Here is a 21287-nt window from a genome sequence, read left to right on the forward strand (position 1 = left end):
CTGCCTGATAAGAGACAGAAAATTAACTTTTCTGATTCAAATATGTCTGAACATGTACATATTTATTTATATTGGTTTAAGACGTCTACAAAAAAATCTGTAAAATTCTTGACATAACCATATTAAAATCTTAAATAACTTCATTAGAACTAAGTTTAAAATAACAAAAATGATTCATATGACATGGTAAATCAAACATGTAATTATGAGTAATTTTAAAGCCAAGTAAATGTAATAACAGCATGTATTTTATACTAAAATGCATATTCATATCTAGATCTGTTGCTCAGGTCTTTAATACACTCGGCCTCTCAGGCAAATGTGATTTATAGAATTCTCGCGCCTTGTCTTTGTTAGCCATTACAAAGCTCCTGCATGACACCTCAGCTAGTAAATCGAATTTTCTATAAACAGCATCCACTTGCCTCTAATTTTAGCTTTTGCTTTTCCCCCACCCCATCCCACTTAAGTCAAGCACCATTTACCTCCTCACTGCCCAAGTGCCACGAGAGGGAGTTCCCTACATGTCCTGCCCACGCTAAGTGCTACCATCACCTCTCAGCACAGCTGCAAGCTGAGGCTTGTTCAGTCTTCAAACACCCAAGGTGAAGCACGTTTGGTTACTGTGTTGCACTTACTACATGTAAAGCAGGGAGGAAGGCAGAACTCCTCCCACATTCTAAATCTTCAGTTAACTTCACTACTCACCACACTTTTTTTTTTTTTTAAGAGATAAAACTTGTAGATGAAAAAGGCAGCAGGAATATTACTGGACTCAGACCTCCACACCAGGCTTCAAGGCTCAGTTCTAAGTCATCAGACAGCAGGGTTTTCAAGAAAGAGCAATTATTTTTAAAAGCGTTTTTTAGTTTTGTACTTTTGTCATGATAATAATTTTTATAAAAATATTTTCCTTTCCTTCCCTCTTTAAGGGGAAGGTTCAGCTCAGATGATCAAATCTGACAAGATTATTTCATAGAATCATTCCAGTTGGAAGAGACCCTCAGGATCATGGAGTCCAACCATAACCTACCTCTAGCACCAAACCATGTCCCTAAGAACCTTGTCTGAACGCCTTTTAAACACCTCCAGGGATGGTGACTCCACCACTGCCCTGGGCAGCCTGTTCCAATGCCTGACAAACCCTTCCATGAAGAACTTTTTCCTAATATCAAATCTAAACTTCCCCTGGCACAACTTGAGGCCATTTCCTCTTGACCTATCACTTGCTACCTGGGAGGAGAGACCAACACCCTCCATGCTACAACCTCCTTTCAGGTAGTTGTAGACAGTGATATGGTCTCCCCTCAGCCTCCTTTTCTCCAGGCTGAACAGCTCCAGCTCCTTCAACCACTCCTCATAAGAGGAAACAACTGAAAACGGAAACATAAGAACATGAGATACTATCAGCACAACTACTTTATACCATATGTACAATGACGTGGGGGCTAAGTCATTACCCTGTAACCACCTCCCCTGACTTGCAATCTCATTCAGCAAGTACTGCATGAATTGGCATAAACTCCACGTATTGGTGTTACACATTTGAGGAGGGAAACAGCACCAAGGGTGGTGAAGGTGCCCTACTGTAAGATTCTCCTGGTTCTCTAGGAGGCAGGGTACTTGCAAAGACCTGAATGATCAAATGTATGAACACAGACATCGGGACAGTCTGAAAGCCAGGTGGATTTTTTCGTCTTCATCCTGAGCAACAAGAACCTCACTACTCAGGGTGAAAGCCAGAATGCGAACATGTACGGCTTTAATAGAACTTAAATGACTGAAATAACTTTACTTCTACATCCCCTTCAATGAAACAGTACGATGGTATGAGTGCCCCTCAGCCCAGTCAGGTTTCCAAGAGGCACTGATGGGTGAGATTAGGAAGACATCTGTCCTAAAGTGGGGATAAATAATGCCAAAGTAAAAAGACTTTTGACAAACACCATATTGTTCCAAATATAAATTTGATCCCCAAAACATGAAGGCACCAAATTCTCTTTGGGGAGGATAACTACAGGTAATCTTTCAACCTGAATAGCACCCAACAGGAAACTAAATACAAGAGAAAGGATCCTGGGCATCCACCACACTAAATGCCAACAGCAGATACCAAATCTCTGCCTACCCATGGCATCCGTGCCAGGCTCTGCTACCACCAGCAGCTGGAACACTGAGGCAAGTGAAGGGGGAGAGAGGTCTTTGCATCTTGAGGGGTGACAGAAGTATTTTGATACCCCTGTATTTATATACACTGTTTCTGTAAGACACATATGGAAAAAATGGGCACTGTGGCATGTTCAGACAGGTGAAATTCAAGTTGTTATGGTTCATTTTGGGGTGAAGTACTAAATAATAATCCAAACAATGCGGTGCTACACTCATCAAAATACTTGCTCGACTGCTTGCTGTAGGTTTGCAGACTTGTTCATTTTACTGCTAGAGAAAGACACCACTAAGTGGGCAGGAATATAATAGTTGCCCTGAAGAATCTCAGAAAGTCTCAGGCTCAGTTTTTCATGTAAAAATAAACTCCAGTACCAACAAGTCGTTGCAGTGTTATCAACAGATAACTAAGCTCCTCAGAATGTCTTTATAGCTCTTGATATTGAAAAATTAAGACACAGTTACCTGAAATGCACTGCATTTCTTGGTTTGCAAAAAACAACATAAGATTTTTTTATGGTAAATATAAAACAAATTTTTAAGACTTAACATACATTATTCACCTATAAACTTTGTTTCATTGATTGGATAGTGATATGTTGACTCACCACCCTAATTTTAACAGTTTAAAAATAGGTTATGCTATTACCTCTGGATTGTCTAACAGAAGACAGCCAAGTTCATAGCAAGCATATGGCTGGACATATAAGTTGTTTTGACGGCACAATTCATCTTTAGCGGCTTGCTGAAAGAACTGTAAAAATTAAAGAGAAACAATATTGCAGTAATACATTAAAATTGACTGATACTTTAAAAAAAAATCCAGAAGAACTGTTCAACTTTAAGCACCAGGAATTAGTCCAAAGCTAAAATGAGAATACATAAAATTCCAGTGGTAGATATTCTTTAAGCGAGGACCCCGAGGTTTTCACTGCCACTGCCATATCAAGGCAAGCTATTTGTTTGGAGTTTTACCAAGTAACATATGGTCTGTTTCAAGAGTTTTCCAGTTTCATATTGAAAAAAATACTAGGAAGTATCCAGATTATTTAAGATATGCTTGAGAGAAGGAAAGGAAAAAAAAAAATGATTTAAAGCCAACACCATCAGCTTCCTTGTTGCACATGTGAATTACATTCTATTCTATAAAGGGAAAAAAAAAAAAAGAGTTGTGCTTACAGATCAAAATCTGAAGCAGTGGTAAAATTGTTCTTTGGTATGTGCTAATAATCAAACCTCTCAGCATCTATCTAATAGGTCTGGAGAAGAAGCAGCAAAACCCTTCTTTTGAAAGGTCAATCTCCAAATTATTATTTTTTTTAAAGTTGAATTTTCTTTGTTGGACAAAGTAAACCCAGCAGGACCAAGAACTTTTCCATTCTTCTTCCCAGCTCCCCCTTAACTCTTGCTTCCACCAGCCACTTTAGCTACCATGTTCATTCAACACAGCAAATTACTTTTACAACAGATAGTATAACGGAGACATGCTAAACAGAGGATTTGAAAAGAACCTGACATACTCTGTTGGAATTCACACAACAGTATAATCAGCAGCACTGAAAACTAATGGTTTGCTTAACACTCGCACTCAACAGTATTTACTGCTTAACAGAATAGCTCATAAAATAGCATTAATGGTGTAAATGTTCACTTAACAACTTACCTGAACAGCATCTTCAGAATTTCCTAAGCATTTGTGTATGGCACCGAGAAGCAAATTCCTCAAACCAACAGCCGATGCATCATCAACATCCTGACAAGCTTAATGAAAAGATTCCAGTAAACAAACAAGATGGACTGAAATCCTTCCTTAGACAAGAACTGTGGTCTACAGTGATTTTTAGCCTGATGATTAAATTTAACCAGAAAAAGGAGATGCTAATAACACCTCCTTCTGCTGTTGGTTGTCCCAGATATTGAAAAACAAAAAAACACAGGACACAAACACAGTCCAAGTTACAAAGAACACAGGGCAAGAAGAGAGAGAAAGCTGATTTGTTCTGAACTGAAGCCAAGTGATAGACGCACAAAAATCTGTAGCGGATTTAAAAACTCAGACTAGGGTATTTTGGCATCACAATTCCGAATGCTGGTGAGAGGATAAGGCTTATTTGCCAGACCTTAGCTAGTCTACAATGTAGGGACAGACCATGCCTCAGCTCAGCAGTGCTTGATTTCCAGAAAGAACTGAATCATTATGTATGTAACCACCTCTAGGAGAATCAGGCTCCCTTTTGACCCAGCTTATTAGCACCAGCTGTGTTAAATCAAAGCTAATTCCACAAGGAGCCATTTGCACTCGTCTGCACCATCACCTTCAGACAGGCCGAGGGGCTAGGAGCCTCGTGGGGCTTCTCATCCCTTCAGAAGGAGCTGAACTGTGGTGCCTGGAGTGGTGGAGCTCCTTTAATTTCCCATTCTGCCTCATCTTATAAACCCTGCCAGATCTCAGCTAGCCCTGTATTCACAACACAGTTAATCCCCGATCCAAATAAGCCACCTACAAATAACTAAGAGTTGGCTGTGTGAAGTATTTGGACACTACACAATACACAAAGCTCTCAACTCTGGCTTGTATTGCAAGTCTTAAGTTACTTGGCATTTTACTTAACAGAGTTACACGTGGATACAAATTAATTCCTTTATTTTTAAGTCAGCTTCTAGTCTGGAGGAACAGCCTGGAAACTCACCCCAGCAAATTACCTGCCAATTATTCAAGAGAAGAGGAAGCAAATTAAAAAAAAAAAATTCCCTGTCATCTTGCCATTCTTGAGATGCAATGTAAGGTGGAGCAATAACATTCTCACTGCACAGAAAATCCTCAACCAGGGATCACTAATGCAGACACATCTGTCAGTGTCATACCTTACAAGAAGCGTATCTCTGAATTTTAATCTATACCGCTATTTCACATTAAAACGCGCACCACCAGCTAGAAGCTTATACAAGATCTACACTGCTTCTGAGCGTGTGGGAGAAAAGTACATAGTCTTTACAACCTCTAAAGCTGATTGGTCTGAAGGCAAATGACTGAAAATCCTGACATTTATTTTATGTAAGTAAATATAATTTTAAAGCCTTCGGTATTATCTTTGGGACTAGAAAAATAGGGATCTGAATGTAACCCACTGCCATCACACAATTTAAATGGACAAATTATCTTAAATCAATATCAGCACAAAACTCCCAAACTAGTCCTGACTCTCCACTTAAAAAGTTTTCTCACTTAACATAAAAGTCACGTATAATCCCCAAAAGTTTGTAATTACAGGAAAAAAGGAAGTATCTCAGTGGCAGACTTTTTGTTTTATTTTCTGAACGAGCAGATAACTCGCAACTGTTTGCAGAACATAAAGATGACATATATCATAAGCTTCACGTGACAGACATCCGAAGACATCTGGAGACCAAGAAAGAGGTAAGCATAAAATGCTGCTTTAACCACTAAGATGGTCCCAGGAGCCAAGATGAACAGAACCTTTATATCATAGATGACCTCACAAGCTGCATATTTCCTCTTAGAAGAAAACTGACATGCGGAAATGAATTGGTAGTTTTATTCTTTTTTATTTTGTAGCTGGGTTTAAATGAGTTAAATTTTGCTTAGTGACTTTAAAATGAAACAATGGTGTGATAGTTATTGTTCAAACAATGGGCAAACACAACTGATTAAAAAAACAACTACATGCAGCAAGGCAGTTACAACTTCTCCCAAAAACCTAAAAATATGGTAAAATGAAACACTAAGCTGAATCTTAAGGGTCATTACTCTATTTTTACTCAAACTGTTCTGCTGTCACACATGCACACAGGTTTAAATTTTCATGCTATGACAATCAGCTGCTCTATACAACAGAAGAAAATTATACACTCCATTTAAAAAAGTGAATTAATAAATCAAGGAACCATATTATACCTTGGCTCATATGCTGTAAGTTTGAGAGGGAACAGTTGGGAAGGGCTTTCCATAAGTACAATACTTCAATGGATGCCAGGACACAGAGTTCTTTGGTCGGCATTTGTTTCCTGAATCTCTCTGCCTGCAAAGTGGGGAGAAAGAGGGAAAGGAGATCTGCCATCTGTCCTTTTACAGGGAACATATTATTCACAAACAATATATCACAAACATAATTCTAATTGTTTCATGAAAGTATCTAACAATTTTATGAAAATAAAGTCAGTGGAAACTTAGCTTAAAGACTAAAAAGCAAGATCTTTCTATTAACGTAAGGGCTTGTATATTGATCAAAATTAAAGCTTCCTTATATGCAGCTTAGATTTGTTTTATTCTGTTTCACAGTCCTAAGTACACACTAACTGGATGCTGAAACAGTAACATCTGCAAGATCATCAGTTAGGAGGTATTTCCTAGACAACTCCTACCTTTCAAAAAGAACTAAGGCTTTGACAAACAAGACAAGAAGTAAGAAAAGCAAAACTAGAAGGAAAATTACCAAAGCAACTACAGTATAATGTATTTTTATTTTTAATAATTACTTCAGCTGTAAAGCAAATAACTAATTGCCATTTCTTTTGCTAGGTCCTTAAAATACATGACACTATTGTCTTTCCAGCTGAATCCTCCCCACTAATTCTACAGAAGCAACATAGGAGAAAACAGATACATTCTTCAAAAATAAATACTGGCAAAGAATCCAACAGAATTACCAAGTGCAATTACTGTATTGAAACAAGTCAGCCTATGCTAAACCAAACCTTTTTCACTGAAAATTGTTCAATCTGATTGTTTTTTCTTTTGAAAAGCTTCTGAACTTCCTTGAACACATTCTGAGCACCATTGACATCACCAGTGGCTCCTTGGCACACTGTAAGAACACAGAAGCAAAAATGTGATAACACTACTGGGACATGAAACAGGAAAAATTAATATTAGATATCATACTGTCACAGGAAAAACATGCTCGCTTGCAGAAAGGATCTAGACAGGGGATTTGATAAACATGCAAATCCCAACTCTCCCAAGTACCCTTTGTGATCATCAGAAAGTCAGTACTTCTTTTTTCGTACTCATTTAATGAAATAATACCACCCAACCTCTAAGCATTTATTTATTAGATCTTTGCAATACACTGTCATATGACCTGTCACTACAGTTACAACCGTAACTGTATCTACATCTGGAAGGAGAGAGAGAAAATACTTATGCACATGAAGGTGTGTGCATGCAAGTGTACAGTATATAAACAAACAAAATGATGTAAGCTAAGTCTGGCATAAAGCTGCATCAGCACAGGCAGTGTGGAAGGCACTATGCACACCATTACATTCCCCAAAACAAAACAGTGCCCAAACCTTACCACATCACTGGTTTATCACTTACCCAACACATTGAATATACTCACCTGCTGTTAAATAAGCATAGTAGCACTGGGACCACCTGGATTCATTTTTAAGCCTTTCAAAGGATTCAAACGCATCTTTGAAATTCATCTCTATCATGCTGCACCAACCTAAAAAGAAGACAAATACAACTTCAGAGAAAGCACAGAAATTCAAATTTGGTGTCAACATTACTGAAAAGCAGTCTGTGATGAGAACTAGACCTAGTTTAACAATTATACCAATAACTGGAAAAAGTTAAAAACAAAACAAATCAGTGACATACACTTAAAGCCTGGTTTAAATTTACTGGGAAATGTAGAATTATAAGATTACATAAAAAACAACGAATCCTCTTTACAACACCAAAGGTCAAAACTTCTCTCTTTCTTATTTAAATACTGTATTTTGTAGGATACTGAAACTTACAGAGCTACTAATTGTTCCTTTATTCTTCCCCACTCTGACAAGATCCCTTAATAAGACACATTTAAAGCTTGAGGCAATCTATCTTTTTCACTCTGAAGTCTTGTATGCAAATTAAGAACATATATATTGCTATTGCTAGAAGGAAATGAACATGAATTATAGGTCCTGAAAACTGTGAAGCTTCACCAGGCCAATTCGTGTTTGGCACAGAAATGGTGATTCCACAGACAAATCAAATTAATTAATTTCTCATTTTAAATAATATTCTGTAAGTGAACAGTTTGCCGTTGATTCTACAGTCTACTCTCTGATTTTGCATCACCTTGTATTTGCAGAAAACTTTAAAATTACAAAAAGCTGTTGAATTCTACTTGCCCAAACAAGAAAGCAGGATTATTAGCATAATCTATCCAAGACAAAGATCAGTATGCCAAAACCTTTTAAAAATCCTAATAAAAATAATCCAGTTAATTTACTGAAGTTCCTAGTCTGAACTTGAAAGTGAGCTATTTATAGTATGAACATATCCAACTTACCTATTTCATATAAGCAGACATGTTGGATCTCCCTTTGGTCTGTTGCAAGTTCCAAAGCCGTATGAAATGAGGTCAAGGCACTATTGATTTGACACTAACAAAAGCGAAAGAAGAAAAAAAATGCACATAAATCAGATGTCTGAAGTTTAAAATTTGTTGGATAATTCAATTTCGACAAAGAAAACGTTCAGTGAATAGGTATTTAAAAATAACTATAAGGTTAAAAAAAAATGAGGTGTCTTACAGATTACAGCCTCTGGTTTGATTAAATGAAAGAGGCAAAACATCTAATTGAGAGGAAAACCTTAACATTCATTATTTGAAGGAGAAAGGTTAATATTCAATATGCAAGCTCTACACTGCAATTCCTTTGACCAGCTTCCCCCTCCCAGCTCTCTTGACCTGATCACTTTTAAACTGAAGTATGGGCAAATTATTTACAATTATAAATCAGCATCTTAAAGAGGCCCTATAGTGAACAGATCTTTCCATATATTACATATTCATGAGGTGAAATATAATACAAAAGTCAAATTGTAACAGACAAGGGAAGTAAGAATCACTCATACATTTAAATACGAATCTGAGTTGCTTTGTAACTGTAGATGAGAATGCAAAGTGTTTGCTTGCAAGGTACTAACAATCAGTTCCACCATGTGTAACAGTAAAAATTAAAACATACAGCAAGGAACTTACACTCCAAAAGTCATATAAAATGAGAAATATAGAACATTACAGAGTTAAAAAAGGGGGCAGAGGGATAGTACAGGAGTTTAATAATGTAATAACATCACTAATAACTTAAAACCAGTTCAGATCCATCTCTAAACCTTAAAAATCAGTAGCTTTATTCCTTCTATTTGCTATGAAGTCTGAAATTCATTGTTTTGTGCAGTAAGTTTTTGAGTAATCTTATTTCTACTCTTATTAAATAAAGTCATTCCACATAAAAATAATCTATTTTTAACTTTCTGCACAATAAGTTTATCTTTAATGTTTATTTTTAACTATGCCACCTTTTTCCACATCCCTCTGTAACTACTTCAAGCAACAGTTAGTAGAGAATTCATAAATGTTGCATGATATGTAAGAAGACAAATATGCATATGATATAAAAACCCACTTTGATAAAATCATTAGTTACCAACAGCTTAGCAAGAAGAGGCTGACAGTTTTGTAAGAACTAGAACAACAGTTCTTTTGACTACCTTAATTTCTAGTTTTCTCAGTCTAGGATGGGACTTTTCCACAACAATCATCATAAAGCAGGGGATGCAAATCAACATTTGTTTTAGACACAGACACACTATATATCCTGACACAGCCTATACCCACTTTAATAGTGTTCCTACATTTATTCTCACATAGAAGTATAAAAATTTATACAACAGAAGAACCTTTAAGCTACTCACTGCTGGCTAAGCATGTAAGTGAAAGAAACCCTTGAAAAAGCAAATGTGTCACCTATGCAAGGATAACTGAACCAAAGAATTCCTGCAAAAATCTGCAGCATTGTGTGCTATGACCACATGCACAGACCTTTGAAGCAATTTTATGACATTTTCTTCTTTGTCTCACCAGGGAAAACTGTTTTAGTTGCTAAGGAACAATTTAACCGTAAATCATATATACTGCATCAAGACATTACAACTGCCAGCAAAGGGATCCACAGCTGTACCAACATAAACACTGTACACCAAGAAAAAAAAACAGTGATTAGGCTGAGATGCTTGCTGGCGTGACAGAAGATACTACACAGAAACACAGCTGAGTTATATTCACTCTCAATGTTACCAAGGAGCCTGAGCAATGTACACCTGATTTACTTTAGTGTAGCACGTTCTCTCCACTACACATTACTGCACTGATGCTGCATCAACCCAACACAGCTTCCTGGAAAATAAGTGTGAGAAGCCCAGTCTTACAAAAAAATCATGTCAGCTTAAAAGTTTACCTTTGTGCTAAGAAGTTTAGAAGTTCAGTAAATCCATGTTTTGAATGCTTCTGAAGAAAACACAGACACACACAAAATCTAAATATTTAGTCCTCTGTGAAGATGCTTTGCCTTCTAAATACCCTAAACACTTGAAAATATAAATCACTTATTTGCAGGGCAAATGACACAACTAACAGCACCCTACATCCTTGCAATGCCAGACCCCAGCCTGGGGCAGTGCATGATGTACTGACCACTTAGTAATATACAAGTCCACTTTGTTGAATATTCAATCTTCTATAATCCATTTCTCTAACTCCTAGATCCCTCAAGTGTTTTGATCTCTGCATGAGTATCAAGCTCAGTAAGTACGTCTCAGAGACATTCCTTAATAACTAAAGTTTCAATCACCTCCAGGGATTGTGACAGCACACTAGAATATTAATTTCTACTCTTAGTAATTAATTTAAGAATTAACACTATCTGTTTACTGTTTCAGAGAATAAACAGAAAGAATTATAATGTCCCAAGAGTCTGCAAGTTTAACATCACGGATGACACCTGAAATTTATGTTGGGATTTAAAAAAAACAAAACAAAAAACAAAAAAACAAACCACCCACACATATACACACGTGGAATTCCTTCAACAGGCATCACTCATGTCTCTCTTGGACATAATACAAAGACAAAAGAAAAATGAATCCATAAAATGTGTAATATACAGAACTGCATAAGGATGATTATTAAAGCTAATGTGAGAAACAATCTTAGATTTCTTGACTTCAGATTAAAACCAAAACCATCCCAATCCACCAACTAAGCAACTACAGAGCTTCCCAAGTTGACATGTTTCCTCACAGGGTTGTTCTGACATCTCAGGACACCTTCCCTCCCCCAGAACCTCTATACTCTCAATCCACACAACAAACCTTTAAGGAAGTCATGTTCATAATCAAGGGGAAACCAGCAAACAATATCTAAAATGGGACAATTTACACTGCAGGATACTATATTGAAGTATAGTATGGAAGTTTGTGTTCCTTAACACCTCCCCGCTCTGTTTTCCCTAGAAAGGCCACAAAATCAAAATAGAGTAAAACTACGATACTGTATTTTATAATCTGAAACAAGTAAGCAGAGAGGCCAGCATGGTTCTTGAAAATAAAGCCTGACATTACGCAAGCTCTGAAAATTTCTTTACTTAAGACATCATTGTGACTTTATTCTAGAAAATTCATTTAAGATTTTTAAATGATTACCACTCTTGCCCTCAGTCTACTTTTCCGTGCCACAACTCCCCAGCCCAGAACAGGAATGATATCACTGATACATGTGGATGTCTACAAAAGGTAACTAAAAAAGCAAGAGTACTTGTCAGCATTACATTTAAGTCCACAATACCACTGCAACATTTTCACTAGCCTGCACATCAAACACACGAGTGCACCACTGGTGTGTGGCCTGTCAGCTGGAGTAATTGGTACTTTTTCCTCCAAACTCTTAATCTGCACCTATACCAGCAGGAAACTCTGGATTTCAGACCAGTGGCTTTCAACAGCTGTTATACTAACTACATGCTTAAGTGTTTGGTAGGCACAACTATGCAACACGATTCTCACTTGTTTTCAGTAGCTTAAGCTTACACAAAATATCATGATCAGCTTTAGTAGAAAGTATTTCAGAGGCAGAAATACTCTGACATTCACAAAGAAATACTCATGAGGCTGGAATACACACCATGCAATCACAAGTCAAGCACAGCAGTAGTTATATCCATTAAAATGGCCCAAATGAATTACATGAAAGTCAGGAAAAATGCTACTTTTAATACGCAGTCTCTTAACCTGCTCTTTGGAAAAAAGAGACATTTGATCAGTCTATCAGTGCAACCTGTAACTTTCTGGTGAACTTTCATTCCAAATTTCCCAGACCATCCTCCTCTCCTTTCCCTTAACCCATTCATTGCAACAGCCTCCAAACACTTTTCAGACTTCATTTCTCAAAAACATGAATCTGGGAAAAACGTTGAAGGATAATTTGATCCATGTTTATAGTACCCGTAAAGCCCCTTCTTAGAAAACCAAAATCTGTTAAAGCTTTTACTGACTAATATTCATACATGCTTTTTGGTGCACAAAGTCACATGTTCTTCATTTGTCTTTCATAGTACTGTCACTGTGAAATCTTCCTTTCTCTTCAATTGCCTTCCTTCGCAATTTTCTCCTTTGTCAGATTTGCGTCTTGCATTATTGCTTCTGCCTTTTGAACAGCTTCCCTGCCTCCAGGTGTCCACAGCTGAACTGTGCTCCTTACTGTTTCCTTTCTCCATAGAAAAGAAAAAATAGACACATACAGATATATAGGTGTATGCAGACTTGCTAATGGAAGCTGAATATACCATCAGCTGAAAGTTACAAAAAACATACGCAGGATCAAAGGCTATTAAAAAAAATCCAATGGCCTGAGTGCCAGTAGGCTCTAATACGAGGCTTAAAATGACCATTACTGATCACTACTTCCAAAATACACAAGCTCTTCTGTATAACATCTAAGCTGCCTTTCACCTATGTACAATTAAATTTTATCATAGAACTGTTGAATATTATAGATGCTAAAGAGTATAAAATACATAATCTTCAGCTCAAGGTATATTTTTAAGTGCACATAGCTTAAACCACAGACTTCCCTGTTTCAATAAACCATCTAACAATAACATTCCCATGCCTGGTGGAAAGAATTCAAACCTACCTGTGCTTTAACAATTTCAAGGAAGGCCATATAAGCACTTCCCAGGCTTTGCAGGTGCTTGTCTCACCCACCTTGGAGATGAGGTGGGAATTACAAATCATATTAGTTTGTACTCCAAGAGTACACATGCACTTCTGGTTCAGAATGTTCAGTGGATGCTGAAAGACTAATGCCCAGATTTGAGATGTGTGCGACCACAAGCGTGTTGTGCAGAAATCTGGTGCAGCTCCCCATGTCATTGCCACCAGTCACATATCTGCCTTCACTATTATGTCAACAACATTTGAGCAAATTAAGTTTATAAATTCCTAACAGAGTCTACAGAAGAGCCCGAGACATTTAACTAAAATATTTAGACACAGCAAAGTCTCAGCGATACAGTACTACTTGGAACAAAGCAATGACGGCGGGCGGGGGGAAGAGGCTGCTGAATGGAAAAGCTCTCATGCAAATATATGAATAGCAAAGGGACATTTTAATTCCTTTTAGCAACCAACAAGCTTTCTGCTGACTTAAGGGTATGTCAGCATTTCGCCTGCCTAAGCTAACTGACTTCAACTAACAGGGCCATGCTGTCTCTTGCACAAACAATTTCACTTGCAGCTAATCTTAGGTGTCTATATACTGCCTCATTTAACGCACAAATACTGTAAGATAATGTGTAAAGAACTCTCCTTTGATACATAATGGTACTCCAGAAAGGGACTGACTACACAAAACTGACACTCATCCCAAACCTATCCTCTGTATTTACACACAGAAACTTATACTCAGTTTACTGACAATTTATGTTTACGGTTTTGTCCTAGCTTGCCCTGACAGTGAGAAGAATGAGCTGAATTTTATTCTTCATTACACTAAACATGAAAAACAAAAAAAAAGTTCCAAATACCAAGTCATACTGTGGCAATCAACATATTTACATTTTTAACTGCACTTGCATTCATTGTGTAGCTATTCCCAACAAGGTTGATTTTTACCCTAAGGACAGAATATGAATATAACTGAACAAAGACCACTTAAGTCATTATCACTCAGAAGGCAGCAATACTTCCCACAGACTGACAGCTTGCCTCTGACAATGCAATTCCCCAAATGCACTGTTGCTTTCGGAAAGATGGCAAAAAATTAAGAACAACATCCACATCCCATGCGAGAATAGGCCTGCAAAGTCTGACAGGCCACTGAAGCCTGCCCCTCTGTTGTGTTACTGTTGCTACCTCCCTCACAACATCAAGCTGTATTTCAGAGAATTAGCTCTTGTAATTATGATGTTAAGATGAAGGGTTTGAACATTCTGGGTTTGTGCTTTTGTTTTGGGCTTTCTTGTTAATGTAATTGCTCTGGAAATATTCTGGTCTCATAAGGCAGCAGCAAGGAGTTGAGTAGTTTAAAGTACTCACCACCATCTGGTATTATCACAGATTCTTAAAGAATAACTCAGCCAATAAACCATGAGGCTGCTGAATTGTTTGAGTAACACTCTACAGTAGCATCAATAAACACATTTTAGGTTAACACATTTCTGGTTGGGCCAGAGCTCACCCTCAGCAACACAAAACATCCTGGTTTCACCTCTTAGAAGCAAAACCAGTTATTTGATGGAAATTATCGCAGAGAATTAGCTGTTTAAGAACAATGCATAAAATGAAAAGGGGAAGATAAATGCTATGCACTCAGCAGATAATACTTGGATTTTAGCTGGATAAGCAAAACTGAAATAGCTATTTATACCACAAGAAACTCATGAGTGACCAAAAGCACTTCCTTTTAGCACAGAGCTATAAATGTACCAAATAGCTAAAAAAGAATTTCAAAGTGCCATTAGTTCAGCCAGAAGTAGTGGAACAGCAGGTCTGGCATGTGAACTTGAGGCTAGGAAGGAGTTAATCCTTTCCTCTTATCCTTCCATATATCCACATCTTTAGTTACAATTAGCTGAACCTTGCACAGTTCATTCACATCATAAAAACAAAGGGTGGAGAAATCAGTCAAAAGAAAGAAAACATGCAATACCTCTAATCGCTGTATCCTTCCCTTGAAGAACATGAACAGAGAAGAATTTGGATAAGCAGATTCTTTTTTTGCAAGAATTTCTTTTGCCTCTTTCAATCCTGCCTTGTTATCGCTGCCGTCAAGGGCAAAAAAGGGACGAACAACTGTGTGGTACCACAACAGAGCTAATCTAAAAGAAAGAGAAGAGTAAAACAGATTACAGCTCATAAACAGAAATCTAAGGATAACATTCTATACATGCAAATTTTTACATTATTCTGCAAGACAAAGATGCAAATATTTTCTTCTACAATCTGTCTTCAAAACAAACACGGTATATTGCTATACATCAATGGATTCCTACACTGCACCTGAACATACAATTCAGTGAACATTACCCACAGGCAGAGTAACAACCATGCCGATATCATCAAAGCCGTTGACCCTTTAGAACTCTACAGACCTTAAAAAAAAAAATAAAAACCTACAGGAAAACTTTGAAAACAACTTGTTCATTAGAGGGAGGAAAAAAAAAAAACAAACCACAAAGTCAATAACAAAAGTAAACACACATCAGCAGACACACTTGAAATCAATGTCAAATAGAAATATATCCGGTGTTCAGAAGGGCAGATGTCTACATGACCTACATGGCTCCTGGAAACAAGAGCAGAGCACAAAGATTTCCAAGACCATGTGAAGGAGGAAAACCCCCCCAAAATACCATTTTTCTTCCCCAGAAAGGAGAAAGAACAAATCAACAGGAACATTTAATTTCAAGCTTTCTTAACCAACCAGAAATCAAGTTCTACTCTTCAAGCCCAAAATACTTTAGCTCTGCTGTCAGTGTTGCAAAAGTTACATCTGAAGGTATCTGCAGTAGCTCCAGTAATAAAATCATTAATTTGGAGATAATGGAACAGTAAAACCATTTATAAGTGCATTTTAAATTAGGTCTGGCTAACCCTTCACCTGATAAAAAGACCTGAATGCAGTACAAAGGCATGGGAAAAATAATACACAAAAAATACTCCTCTAAAAAGACTATAAGGGAACATCTCATTTTACTCAGATGCTGAACTTAAAAATAAACTGGAAGAGATCTTTGGCTAAGAGTAAGGATAAATAGCTACATGACATCAATGACTCATACAAAACAGCATCCTCTCCACAGCAGTGAATATAACTCAGGTAAATCTACTCAGCCTCCAGGGGGGTGCTTTATTTATTCTGCTGACATATAAATTACTAGACATTGGAATACCAGGTACTGAAGAAAACAGCAAAATACTGACAAAAACCCCAAATACAAGTAAAAAACTAACAGCAGAGAGATCTCATACACTAGTAAGTGATGAATTTACTAAACCATTGCATGTTAAACAACAAACTACAAGTTTATTTTTACCTGCTGTTGTTTCCTTTAAAGCAACATGACTTTTTGGTTTTGACTTTTTTCCACTTACTTTCAGTACTAAGTTATCTACCAAAGCATTTCAATATAGCTACTCACGTAGCTAAAGGGGCCTTCATGTCCTTACTTTCACTTGCATACATCAGTGAAGAAAGCCCCTGTAGGCGGTCTCCAGGAAAACCCAGCAGGTTGATGATTTTGAGCAGGTTTGGGGGCACCATGGATATGCAAAGATGAAAAAGTCCATATCCAAAGCTAACAGCACCTTTCAGTCTGTTTAGCGAATCCTCCGTTACACCTTCTGCAGCAATATGATTATCATTTGCAGCATCAGAAGTCAAGGATTCCTGAGTTTTCTTCTGATATATTTCCTGAAGTGTATTAATGTCCGTATAGCACTTATTGTAAATTTTCCAGGCTTTTCGGAGTATCCACCCACCTTTTATGTATGCTAAAAAAACAAGGAAAAAAATATTTCAAGGACATATTTCAGAAGTGGAACACAGTAAGCAGTAAGTGCTATTTCACGAATCCTAGGATAGTCTATTTGCATTCACTTATTGTATAAAGGTTTTTGTAATAGGTACTGTACTCTCATAGAGGTTTTTCATACCAAGCACTAGAAACTTCAGTGCTTTTCAACTAGAGACTTTAAACCAGCACACAATACAAAGGGACATCCCCTCAGCTATGTAGCAATACAACTCTCAGACAGAAATGCAGAAAACAACTTAATGCTGGATTCTCCTCCACTGTAGAGTGGAGATTAACTGGCTGCCTTGTAAAGAAAAGTAAAATTCAAAGAATAGATGATATCTCTTAAGCACAACTAATGTTAAAAGATAACTGATGGTAAAATACTGTTAATACTAATTTAAAAAACCCTTCCTTTTGGATAGATAGCAAGATTTTCAACACCATAATTCCCTCACACCTTATATGAGCTGTGTGATACACCATCTTAAAATTAAGAAAAAAGTCATTAAAAAAGTATGATTTTATGTTTTTAAAACATTTTTCAGTTGCCTAAATTTCAAGCTGGGTACCTATACTTCCCTAGAAATCTGGTCTTGAGCATTTTCAGTTGAGAATGAGAGAATTCTCAGTCTCGTTATCCTCTTTACAGGAGGATAATGAAAGGCATGACACCAAAAGATGTCCAATTTGCCTATTTACACAGCTTTCCTCCTGGTTACAGCACATCCTTGAACAATGATAAGTGGTAAACAGAAAACAGACACAGAATTTATTTGTACATGTTAACCGTAAAAGCAGACACCAAAATTTTGTCTGTGATAGAGCCCTGATAGGTAGGAACTGCAGTGACAAAGCAGTTAACTAAAAATGAGAAAAAATAAAAGCATAGTTATAGCAGCAGTGTTCTAAACAGAGGTCCCCAAATTTGCAGAGATCAGCGTTACAACTGAGGCCACAGTTAGATCATAAAAGGAGGGGTGTGTCAAAGGAAAACACTATTAATACCAAATCACTCTTTATAAACCTTTAGCATCTTCGACAAAATCCTTCCAATTACAAAAAAAAAACCAAAACCAAACAAAACCAGAAATATTTATAGAGAAAGTACCACGGCTGACTAGATTAACTCTTCTTGAATTCTTGTTGTATGAAGAGGGAAGGAAGCTGGTTTGGTAATCTTAAGAAATCGCACTGAGAAAGACAGGAAAATTTGTATTCTCAGTTGTGAGAGAAGGGTTCTGTCAATATGAATTTAAAGTATGAAAAACATTTAATCCTCTATTTTGAGTTTCATATTGAAGTGTTATAATAAAAAATGTAAACCCTGCCATGATTCAGCTGCATTACAAGACTAACGCTACTTCAGTTTTAAGCAATTAGGTCACTTATTGGCTGCACAGAATATTTTAAGAGTTATGTGGTTCACCACAAAACGGATGCTCGTACAACTACACATATCAATGCAGCAGACAAATAATAATGAGAAACCCACATTTTACTTGTCCTACAGATAGCTGTTAGCAGAAACACTATCTGCCATGTTCTGATGCATGCTTCAAGTGGAAAGGAACATGGGGAAAAAAAAAAAAAGTATTGTTTTAGGTTTTACCTCCATTACTGTGCTGTCACAAACAGTTCACTAACACAGCATAACCCTAATAGATTTGCTATACTAAGATAAAACAATCTAACACATGAAAACAATGAATACCTGACTTTGTAAACATAGAAATTTAATCATGCCCAATCACTGAGCTGATTTCCCAGCATGAACTTCTGAAAGTAGTCAGACCCATGTCAGCAGTGGTAAATATCAAGAAAAGGTAGTTCAATATTCCTGTGGGAAGCTGATATAAGTTGTTTTGTTGCTAACTTTATGACGAAACTATTTCTAATACATCCATAAGGGTGGAAAGGAAAATCTACAACATTAGGCATATGAGAAAGCAGCTTGCATGTAATCATATGCTGCTTGTCAAACTGTTCTGTGAAGATAACACAAGAAATTTTTCACCCATTCCCAGATGAAAAATATTTATCTGCCTCCAAAGAAGGCATTTTTTTAAAATTACAGTAATTTCAATAATCTGGCTGCTCCTTCTACGCAGAAACACAATAAAAACAAAAGATGTTTATACATAATCAGAAAGATAATATACTGAAAAAACTGATATAATGGATCCAACAGTTCACCAACAGCAGTAACTAGCAGTTGCTGAGGTGGCATTTAACTGCTTGCAAGACTTCAGGTATATTTTTACTCAGCAGAGTAACCCAGATATACTGCATGTTCTGCAGAACTCTGCTACCCACTTCATTTCACCAAGCAGCAGACAAGAGAAAGGGAACAGATACCACCCTCAGTTACAGCATCCAACCCAGTGATGCAGCTGCAGAAAAAATACTGAAATAAGAAGAAAGCTTCAAGAGGGGACAAACAAAAACAAACACCCCACAAAACAACACAAAAAACCCACCCCCTGCCCCTTGGCCCCCCCAAAAAAACCCAAACAAACCAAAAAACCCCACAAAAACACCACCACAACACAAATGAAAACCTAGAATTGCAGCAAAAATAGTCAGAAAATCTTTCTACAGCACTACACGCAGCAGGCAAATTTCTGCTGGCTAGAACCAAACACATTCTTGATGCCATGGCTTGGAAAAAAAACAAGTCTGCACATCACAGAAAGCATTATGTCATTGACTGAAGATCTTAGTGTTATTTTAAATAATCTGAATAATATTCCCCCAGTTCCTTTCAGCTCATCAGCAGGGTTATCACTAACAATCTGGTCTGACTGCTACCTCTGTCTTCATTGATTTGGTAAGAAGCTGGGAATGCACTCACTTTGTATTATGACCTTGACAAAATTTCCTATAAACTCACAGATGAAGATATGTTTTAAGATTATGCAAGAGATCCAGAGATGCAAGAGGACATTAGAAACAACTCTGCAGCTGAGACAAGTAGGTCTGTATTCAGCATGACAGGATTAACCTCTTTGGCATGCAAGGACACACTCTGGTGACCAGAGAATAAGAGCTGATTCAGCAGTTCCACCTTCAACACGCTTCATTTAGAATTACTTCCGCTGTCAGTTTGTCATCCCTCTGAGTTGTCACGAACATAATGCATATGGAACATTAGGATTTTATTACTGGCCTGGACTTCAGCTGTTGATAGCCTCTTTTATCTTGCAGGCCACAGATGCTACCCATCTTTGCACCAAAACACCTCTATGGCAGGGGTGTGAAACCCATTTTCATCAGGGGCCACATCAGCCTCCCGGTTGCCTTCAAAGGGCTGAATTAAGTTTAAGACACCCCTGATTTATGGGAACATGCAAAGGATTCCAACCTAAGGAGAATCAGTTCAATACGACTATTGGTATGAAATAAGCAGAAAGCTGTAATCTGTAGCAAACCAACTCATTTTAGATATTACTACCTACACAAAGATAGAACAGAACCTCTGCAAGCATACCAGTCTTGGAATGTTTCAAATGGAACGGTGCACTTAAAAAACAACTACTTCTAATGATAGTCATCTTGCCACTTTACAATCAAGCTTTATTAAAAAGATATCATGCAAAAATATATCTAAACATTAAAGACACAGCACACCTGATAACTCTTGTTTTACAAAGGAAAGCACGGCCAAGTAGACTTGACAGTCTGCTACAATTATTTGTCTTTGTAGACGATCTATCATGGACAGAGTAGATTTTCGTCCATCGACCTGTATGGGATATAGAAACACAGAAAAATGTTAAAAAAGATAATACAGAACACTAGTTTAAACCTAACAAATTAAGAAATCCAAACTTAACTGCAAGTGGTAGTATTGCTACTAAATTAATGCAGCATTTTGAAGTGCCAAACTGTGCTAGAAGCTCTTTGATAGCTCAACAAGCTCCTAATTAATAAACACGGAAACCTTATGTATTTCCTATCAACTATTTTTCTTAAGATTCTGTGAATACTCAGAAGATATTTAAATTTCATATAGTTATTACCAAATCATCAAACAAACAACTAAAAATGTTAGACAGGAAGAATAAAGAAAGGGGTAAATGACAAGTGGCAGGGAAAATACAGTGTGTCTTAAGAGCAGAAAGTTAAGTATGTCAGGTTCAACACTTGATCAAGTAAACTAAATATTGAAGAGAAATGGCTGCTTTTTCTGCTGTAGGTCTGCTATGTCACAACAGGCAGGCCGCTCGCTCAGCATTTCTATGCTA

General features: G+C 37.2%; 1 protein-coding gene across 1 annotated transcript in view; it reads right to left on the reverse strand.

Annotated features, from left to right (window-relative positions):
- Positions 1 to 21287, reverse strand: part of TTC39C (tetratricopeptide repeat domain 39C) — a 37411-nt gene that overhangs the window by 3849 nt on the left and 12275 nt on the right. Inside the window, exons 4-12 of the mRNA XM_082045943.1 lie at positions 20671 to 20785; positions 16666 to 17017; positions 15174 to 15342; positions 8472 to 8565; positions 7530 to 7637; positions 6883 to 6992; positions 6083 to 6206; positions 3830 to 3927; positions 2816 to 2920 (exon numbers count right to left, since the gene is read on the reverse strand). Of these exons, the coding sequence (XP_081902069.1) occupies positions 2816 to 2920; positions 3830 to 3927; positions 6083 to 6206; positions 6883 to 6992; positions 7530 to 7637; positions 8472 to 8565; positions 15174 to 15342; positions 16666 to 17017; positions 20671 to 20785 (1275 nt within the window). The remainder of the gene's footprint in view (positions 1 to 2815; positions 2921 to 3829; positions 3928 to 6082; positions 6207 to 6882; positions 6993 to 7529; positions 7638 to 8471; positions 8566 to 15173; positions 15343 to 16665; positions 17018 to 20670; positions 20786 to 21287) is intronic.

The sequence above is a fragment of the Streptopelia decaocto genome, assembly GCF_964273445.1.
Source record: "Streptopelia decaocto genome assembly, chromosome: 2".
Taxonomy (NCBI): Eukaryota; Metazoa; Chordata; class Aves; order Columbiformes; family Columbidae; genus Streptopelia; species Streptopelia decaocto.